The sequence below is a fragment of the Coffea arabica genome, chromosome 3e, assembly GCF_036785885.1.
Source record: "Coffea arabica cultivar ET-39 chromosome 3e, Coffea Arabica ET-39 HiFi, whole genome shotgun sequence".
NCBI lineage: Eukaryota > Viridiplantae > Streptophyta > Magnoliopsida > Gentianales > Rubiaceae > Coffea > Coffea arabica.
In genome coordinates this window covers 8,440,735-8,450,279 of record NC_092315.1, presented here as the reverse complement: position 1 = coordinate 8,450,279, position 9,545 = coordinate 8,440,735, and the positions used below count along the sequence as shown (strand labels likewise).

At 34.1% G+C, this 9,545-nt stretch overlaps 1 protein-coding gene across 1 annotated transcript; it reads left to right on the top strand.

The window, feature by feature from the left end:
* The first annotated feature begins 850 nt into the window (after positions 1 to 850).
* LOC113736372 (UDP-glucuronate 4-epimerase 6-like) lies at positions 851 to 2,793 on the top strand. Its single transcript, XM_027263306.2, has one exon. It carries the CDS (start codon positions 1,005 to 1,007, stop codon positions 2,385 to 2,387), a length of 1,383 nt encoding a protein of 460 aa, XP_027119107.1. The 5' UTR covers positions 851 to 1,004; the 3' UTR covers positions 2,388 to 2,793.
* The last annotated feature ends 6,752 nt before the right edge of the window (positions 2,794 to 9,545 follow it).

Genomic DNA, 9,545 nt, shown 5'->3' with positions numbered 1-9,545 from the left:
ACAACCTTGCACAATTTGACACTATTTTTCCTCTTTATGTCTCCCCTCAAGCTAATGGGGTCCCTCTTTGCTAACCTACTATCAATTGGACATATGCATATATTTGTTGATGTTCATAATTTTTTTTTTAATCTTCAAAAAAAAAAAGACGTTAAAATTTAGTTGGGATTTTGGATTAAAATTAAGATCTGTCGAGAGAGGCTAAATTCACACACTCACGTATTAATCTTTCTTGTCATACGATATTTATAGACTAAGTAACTCGAACATGTTTTATTTCGTTCATTTTGTACATCAAGATGTAAAACTTAAACTAAGACACTTGTCAAAACAAATAGGAGAACCTTTTCATTGAGGATCATCCCCCCATTGTTGCACTTTGTACTAAGTAAGTACATATTTCACTTGTTTTTTTTTTTTTTTTGCATAGTTTTTGAACAAAAGAAACTTGTTAGCATTCGTACACGTGTGTCTCACATGGTTTTCAGATTTTCCAATTTCTTTCACAGCTGGCATTTTTCATTACATAAATGCCTTGGACCAATCTGTAATAATTTAAAATCCCAGGGGCACTAAATCCCATCATCCCCCCCCCCCCCCGCAACCCCCTACCCCCACAACTCCCCGCCAGCCAGTCCCCATTCCCTCTTCTTCTTTCCATCTGTAAGCGAGTGACGCTAGTTAAATTACACAAAAAAAGAAAGTGGCCTCCAACCAACACCAACCTATCTTTTTCTTTGTCCTTCCCCCTTCCTTTCCCACTATATCATTATCCTATCCCCACATTCCCCCCCCCCCCCCCCCCTCCCTCCCCAACCCAAAAAATCCCTTTATAATCAACCTATCTCCACACTCTTCTAGCTAGGGGGTCTCACAAAACAAAAACACACCCTCTAGTCTTCAAAAAAAAGAAAGAAAAAAAAACCTTAAATCATATTTTTGAAAAAAAAAAAAAACCATACTTGGTTTCTTGATTCCTTCAAGAATTCTTGTCATCCAATCCAATGCAGTACTATACAACAACAACAACAATGGCTTCTTCATCCCCACCAGATTTCAGCAAGACGACCAAGCTAGAGAGGTACAACAGCTACATTAGAAAAGTTAACAGCACAAAACTCATAGCTGCATCCTCAAAGCTTCTCTTCAGAGTAACCCTTCTTGTAGCTCTCCTTCTTATTCTTTTCTTCACTTTAAACTACCCTCCACTCTCAGAAAACCCCCACCATATCCACCACACTACCCACAACCTCTTCTCCTCCGCCTTCTACGGCAGCGGAGCTGGCTGGGAGAAGAAAGTCCGTCACTCCGCCACCCCCCGCCGCCCCAACGGACTGTCCGTGCTGGTCACAGGGGCTGCCGGGTTCGTGGGGTTCCACTGCTCGCTGGCATTGAAAAAAAGAGGTGATGGGGTCTTAGGCCTTGACAACTTCAACTCCTACTACGACCCATCCCTCAAACGTGCCAGACGAGATTTGCTCACCAAGCATCAAATTTTCGTCGTCGAAGGCGACTTGAACGACGCAGAATTGCTCGAGAAGCTGTTTGACATTGTCCCTTTTACCCATATCCTGCATTTAGCAGCTCAGGCCGGTGTACGTTATGCAATGCAGAACCCTTTGTCTTATATAAATTCAAACATTGCCGGGTTCGTGAATTTGCTAGAGGTCGCAAAAAATGCCGATCCACAGCCGGCAATTGTCTGGGCATCGTCAAGTTCGGTTTATGGGCTCAACAAAAACGTCCCATTCTCCGAGGAGCATAGGACTGACCAGCCGGCGAGCCTGTATGCTGCCACCAAGAAAGCCGGTGAAGAAATTGCACATACTTATAATCATATTTACGGGCTGTCCTTAACCGGGCTGAGGTTTTTTACTGTTTACGGTCCTTGGGGTAGGCCAGACATGGCATACTTTTTTTTCACTAAGGACATATTGCAAGGCAAGGGGATTAATCTGTATGTCACGCAAGATGATAAGGAGGTGGCGCGTGACTTCACCTACATCGACGACATAGTGAAGGGGTGCGTCGGGGCGCTCGACACGGCGGAGAAGAGCACCGGGAGCGGCGGGAAGAAGCGGGCGCCAGCGCAATTGAGGGTGTACAATTTGGGTAACACATCGCCGGTGTCGGTGGGGAAATTGGTTTCCATATTGGAAGGGTTGCTAAATGTCAAGGCTAAAAGGCATGTTATTAAGATGCCCCGAAACGGTGACGTTCCTTATACACATGCTAATGTTAGCTTGGCTTACAAGGACTTTGGATACAAGCCCACCACAGATTTGTCTACAGGATTGAGGAAGTTTGTCAAGTGGTATTTGAGTTATTATGGGATCCAATCAAAGGTAAAGAAGGAAATTGATGCCACCAATGAGCATACAGAGTGATGATTCATGATTAGCATAATCTTCAATCATCACCAGGGCTGGTACTTTTCTCATTTTTTTCAATAGTTCTATAACTCATCCCACTTTTTCTTCTTCTTTTTTTTTTTTTTCCATGTTGATGTTGTATTTGGATTTTGATGTTACTGCTCTTTAGTATAGACATTAGATTTTATGTACACAACATCATAAAACAGTCAAACATATGAGAAGGAAGCACAACTGTAGATCTTGAAATTGTACCTGCTGTAATAATTAATACTATATGTTTTTGGGATTAGGGATTAAAGGTTGTCTCTGTACTGAAAAAAAAAAAAGGTGGTACAGATCAACCTGTGTATCATCATCAAGAATTGTAATTTGCTGGAACAACCAACATAATCATGACATGCATCAAGATTCTTCATAATTATTTGCTTTCTTTATTTGTTATTTTATGTAGGAGTTTGTCTCTTTTTTTTTTGATTATATATATATATATATATATATTTTAGAGTGTTTCAATTAGATATGCCCTTTTTTTATTACAAGTGGGTGATCATAGTCATCTTGTATAGAATCAGTAAAATGTTTTCTTTGTATTATTTGATACAAAAAATAAGAAGGGATATGTATGTTTGATGTTGTGTTGTTGTCTTAGAACATGAATTGGTAAAAGAAGATTAAAGAAAAGTTTTAAGCATGTTTTGAGCAAGTTACTGCTTAATAATTTATCAGATGTCATTTATTGATTGGAGTGTCTCTTCATTCTAAAAAGCCTCTAACTTACTTCTAGAAAAAAAAAAAAATTGCTTTCAACATTTATATCAAAGAAGAGATACTGCTGCTGCAGGCAAGTTGGGCTTTATTCATTCCTTTTTTCCCTTTGCCCCTAGGATGGGAAGGTTGGTGGGATTTCAAATTCTAGGGTGTATAACACTAGCTCACACTAGCTATAGCTAGACAACCTCATGTTTGTAAGATTATTTTATCTATCAATATAAACGTCAAATTGATTGATTTAGTGACTAAGGTTAAAATTTCAGAAATCAGAAGTCATCGATTCAAATTTTTTTCTTTCTTTAAAATTAAAAAAAAATCTCTCTTTTCCTTTTTCCTTTTTTAAATTCTATCTTCACCTTATTAAAAAGATAAATAAATCAGAAAAAAAAAACCTAATTGTTATGAGCACTATATGTAATGTCATTGAATAGGTCTAGAGTGTAGTGTCATGAAATAGATAGATTTTAGCATCTTTTCTAATGTACTATTTCCCTTTTTTGTTTCTAAATACAAAAGTCAGAGTCATCACCTGCTGTATGGAAATTGGAACTTAGGGAGGTAAGAAATGAATTTCTAGGAAAATTTTGTTCGTTTGTTTGTTTCTTTTTTAATTTTTGTTTGGCTCCTAAAGAAAACGTGGGAGAGTACAATGGACTCAGATTTGCATGTATCTCAATCATTTTGTTTGGATTGGGCTTTATTTCCCCAAATTTATTTGCTTACATCATCATTACAATTTTCAATACACCTTTTTATCTTCCCAATTATCTTTTTATCTCACATATATCACATCACAAAAAGTGTTACAGTAAAAATATCTCTAATAATTCACAATCCAAACAGACCCGATCAAGAAGATTTTTAGGTTAAAATTTGTAAGCAGTGTGGGAGAAAATGCCAAGGAATTTCTGAGTAGTCAAACATAATGAGAAGACAACTCTCAATATCATGAAATTAGCAAGTTTTATGGCAATCATTGAGCAAATAATCATGACCAAGTCTATCTACTGTGCAAGTTGGAATATGTCAGAAAGAAAAAATAAAACTTATATTCTTATCAAACATTCAAACATCGGCATCTGAAACCTTTGTTCAAAGAAAATATATACTATCGCAGAAACTCTTATTTTCTTATCCTAATAAAAATGAGAAAGGGGTAACAGAAATTACAAGTTCTTTTGTGCATTTTATCAAACACATAATAGACACCAGGATTTTTCACTTTGATTGTGTTTCTACATGATTATAAAGAAACATCCCGACACAAACTTGCAAAGCACAACTGCCAGCCATTTGTAGAAACATTTTAACACTAAATTATGATACCAAATTCCACCAAAAACAAATGTATTTTTCAACTAAAGAAACCCAAACGTCAAATGTATATTTCAAGAGCTTTTGAAGCTTATAAACAGGTTATTGCATTGACCTCCAACACGTACCTTCCTTCATTGATCAATTCCTTTCACTTTTAGATTTATGCATGATATATATATATATATATATATGAGAAGAGTTGGTGGATTCTACTTCACTGAAATGCGGAGGACAACAGTTTTTATATGTGCCCACAAATCTGAAAATTTTTGAACGCCATGAATCAGAGGTTTTGAACCTTTCTTGGAAGCCAACAAGGAGATAGAACAGATAATGAGTCCAGAGATATTATTATTATTGTTATCTTTAGTTGTTGAGGTTTAATTAAAGCATTATTTATGACAAGGAATATACTTCGACAACTAGTTATCTAGTTGGCCAGCTTTGCATAACAAATGGCAAGCATCTATTTTTCTTTACTCAATCAATCATCATAGATTTACACACCTATTCAATCCCTTCTTGTTCCCTACTCTCTCCTTCTTTCTAGTCTTCAGATAGAATTGTTCATACCTTCCAATGGTAGGGATTGAAGTATCTTTCACGTAATTCCCTTCCATTTGTGTTGCCAAATGTTTCCAATTTAGTTCACCTGTTAAACTATGATTGATTAATTCAAGGAAAATGATACCATCATGTTAATGACAAGGGTCTTTTGAAATGGCAAGCATGGACCATTGGCTACAAGAATCCTGATCCTATATCACAAACTTGTTGAGAGCTACTCGTACCCTTTAAAGCTAAGAGTCATTTCAATCAAGAAATGGTAAAACCCATTGGACCAGACATCATCTTATTTTATACAAGGTAATATCGTAGAATCCATAAAATTCCATCAAAAAAGCTATATGAGATAAATTTCATAGAATCAATCTATATAGGGATGTAATTTACACGCATAAAAGTACGTGTGGAAGAAGGCGAGTAGAGTAAGTAATATAATATTAATAGCACCATAAGGACAAGCCTATTAAACTTTCATTCTTCTTAACTGAAATAATAATAAGATTTCCTATTTATAGACGAGATGATTTGGTAAAGAATGCGTAAAAAATTACCTAATAAAATACCAATTTTTAAATAATAAAATTACCATAATTTGACTCCAATAAATTAGTAAAAACTTGAACGTACTACTACTAAATAATAACATAGAAAATTCTACTTTTTAAGTTTGATTTAATATGTCAACAAGCACAGATAGAAAACTCTGTGTTTGGATTGTAAATTATTTGAGATATTTTTACTGTAGCACTTTTTGTAATGTGATGTATGTGAGATAAAAAGGTAATTTGGAAGATAAAAAGATGCATTGGAAATTGTAATGGTGATGTAAGTAAATATATTTGAACAAATAATCTCCTGTCCAAACACATGGGCAAATATATTACTCTGAAAGTATACTTTTGGCTATTCAACTATTTGTTCAATTATTTCGAAACCTGGCGTATGCAGCTATTCTTGTTGGGAGACTCACCCACCACAGCCAGGTGTGCGACCCGAGTCGACCAACGGATTAGTCAGGGCAAAGCCCTGGATACCGTGGCAGGCAACCAAAAAAAAAAAACTATTTGTTCAATTATTACCAGTAATCATACAAAATTTGTGTATTAGTGCCCAATAAAAAAATTTCCATAAACGCCAACGGCAAAGCAGACACTACCATATAGTAACATTTAGTCCCTTAACAGACCAAATCCTCATGTCCACGACAAATACTACATTCAACATACAAATTCTGGCATCAAAAAATGTACATTGTAAGTGGAAACATACCACTTTGTTGCTCTAACACAAGTTCAGTTGATGTTGTACAAACGTGTCACTTTTTGTGACTATCATATTTCTAGTACCAACAATACATGTACGTCTTTGAAAACATCCCACTTGATTGTCTTGAAAAATACTTCAGATCATTGTATATGATCCCCTTACGAGTGGGAAAAGTACAACTTTTGAGCTTTCACTTGGTACACCATTTTTTGAGAGATTGGGAAATAAAAATACATAAGAAGGCTAGTTAAATTATTGGTTTGCCTGATGGGTGTCATAGGGCACTCGTTAAAATATATTTCAAATGTTATATTTTTTAAAATATAAGGTTAATTAGGAAAAGTAAATAAATATAAGGAAAGGTAAACAAGATTAAATAGGGAAAATATATAGATACAAGATAGGACAATAATTATTAATATGTATATGTATATGATAGGTTAGGTGAATGCTCGTTGTGTTAACAAATGCACTAAGAGCACCCGTTAGAAAAACCCTTAAATTATTTACGATGGCCTCGCAAGAAATTTCCAAATGGAAAGCTGACAATCTACCTGCTCTGTAAATTTGATATATCTAGTAAAGGGTATTAATAGTAAATCATTTCTAATTGTAAACCTACTTATCAATGAATTTAACACTAATTATGTATCAGTTCATCAGCTTATGACCGGTATTATTAGCGCTATGGATTGGACTTTTTCTTTTCTACTTTTTCTTTCACCTCTGGTCATCAGAAAAATAATAGAAATTAGCTCCTTGACTTTAGCCATTTTGTTGAATAAACACAATTTTCTTGAGAACATCATCAGCTAGATTGTGTCACCTTTTTGCCATTTTGACATATTCTACAATTAGTGATGACCATCTTGATATGATGTTTAAAATTTAAATTGATACCCAGTTTATTCTCTCATAAAATTAATTTATGTTTCTGTTTACTGCATTAGTTGCTTTTCAAACATATATACAAAGAAAACACAAATATATGGACTATCTTTTCTGCTTAATTAATTGTAACTTTGAGTAAGTTAAGCACATTATACTAAGTGGATCCTCCCACCATGGAATTATTCCACCCTGCTTACTATCTGTTCAACTTCATTGTCAATATCTATTATAAAGAGAAAGCAACGTATACATCCTACATGTTTGTCCTACATATCCCTACACTTATCTATAGTTTGGATATTCCACCACTACTAGCTTATATTTTGAGGATTGTTTATAGACTAAGGGTGCATTTGATAAAACTGCAGTCTAAAATCTGTAATTTAAAGTTTGAATCCATTAAATTATTGAATTGTTAAGTATCCAATTTGATATATTTGAGTATATATCACATTAAGTGTTAGATGAATAGCTTATCACTTATTTTTTAGAGCGAGTATTGTTTAGAAAATTCAGTATCACTTGATTAATTTAGATGTTTAATTTTTTGTTATCAAATGCGTCTGAACATATTAAGATCTAAATTCATTAAGTTTAACTGCTAAATTATATTATCAAACAAGACATAAATACAAGCATCATTTTTCTACGTACGGCCTCAGCTACTAAGAATATGACCAAGACATGATTTGACACCAAAAAAAAAAAAAGTATGAATGGCTCCGGTCAATATGTACTATATTATATAATAAATAGTCTTATTAATAGTCTAATTAGTCGATAACTTAGATTATCTCTTGACTTATTAATAGCCTAATTGACACTCTTATTATCTCTTCACCTGATTTCACAAAAAAATAAAAAAGAAAAGAAAAATGATCATGTGAGGTGACGGGTTAGCATATTCTAAATTATATAAGTAATACTCATATTAATAGTCTAATTAGTAGATAACTTAGATTATGTATCTCTTTATTTACTTGCTCCATGTAGGCTTAATTAATTAGTTTGGAGAATTGAGCAGTTGGTACCCACAAAAACTATCATCCAACAAGAATATGGTTACTGTTACATGATAAGATAATATAGATTTAGCTATGTCTTATCATAGAGGATTTGATTATGTCATATAAAGGAATCTGGGGAACTACTTAACTAGAAATAAGGGTCATTCTCTTGCACCAGCCACGTTAGAGGTAATATCTATCAAACGTAACCCTCAAAAATGCATTCATAAAATTCATGTTTAGCAAAAGCTAAAGATGATCAACTTTTGAAAAAAGATTAAAAAAAAAAAAACTTTTGTACTTTGAATGTTCAAACCTTATCCTATCAAGTACAAAAAAACTATTAACCAGTCTTATGAATTCAAGAACTATAAAAAATGCTTTACCAAAAAAAACCCTTTTGCTATAAAGTCCAAACAAATGTTTCTGAACATATTAGTGGCCTAATTTGATATATTTCTTCAGCAAAATTAGTATTATCTTCAATAGCATTTCTGTCAGATGCCACTCAGTGACCACTGTATAATCTACACATAATCTTACAGATTAATCAAAACAGTCTACTTTTTGCTATTCTCCCGTAAATAATCACCAAACTTAGTCTTGCCTGTTAAATACTAATCTCATTTATTCACACTCTGGTTCTAGGAGATGCCTCGTCTATGTTTAAAGGCGCTAAGGTAAGGTGTTTAAACTTTGAAGTAAGAGTTTGATTGATTATATTGAAAATTAGAAGAAAAGGGTTGTGGATGACTAGATGTATACTCCATTAACTCTGGATGGCAGAGGAAGAACCATATATTTTTTTGAGTTAACTGGAAAATACTCCCAAGCCAAAATTTAACAATAAACACTTTTCTGTTAATTCTTCTACCCCTTCTCACATCCTTTCAATTTTCACCTGCCACGCATAGGATTTGAATCCTGAATCTAGCAGCAGGAAAGACCCTAAAAACCTACCCCTACAATAAACAAATTTTGACATGATAAAGAATTGTAGACTATAGCTGAATATCTTACAAGATTTCTAGAAATTGTTTTGGCTCTGTCATACATGAAAAAAGAAATACAATTGCGGCAATTTTACACTAGTAACTCAATATAACCTTGTCTTTTCTCCAGTTAAACAGCATTATTGAGAAATGCGATTAAATATGGTGTAAACTTCATGGTTACACAATTTGGAAAAGTTAAATAGAAAATCCTGAAGCTGAGAGGTTCAATACTCTACTTGGCAATTAAAGAAGAGATGGTCTGTCACAAGCTAATAATTGGTCTAATTTCAACCAATGGATCTTTGAGACGTACCTTAATTAGTGGGGCATAACAATCATTTACAACGTCTATAAAT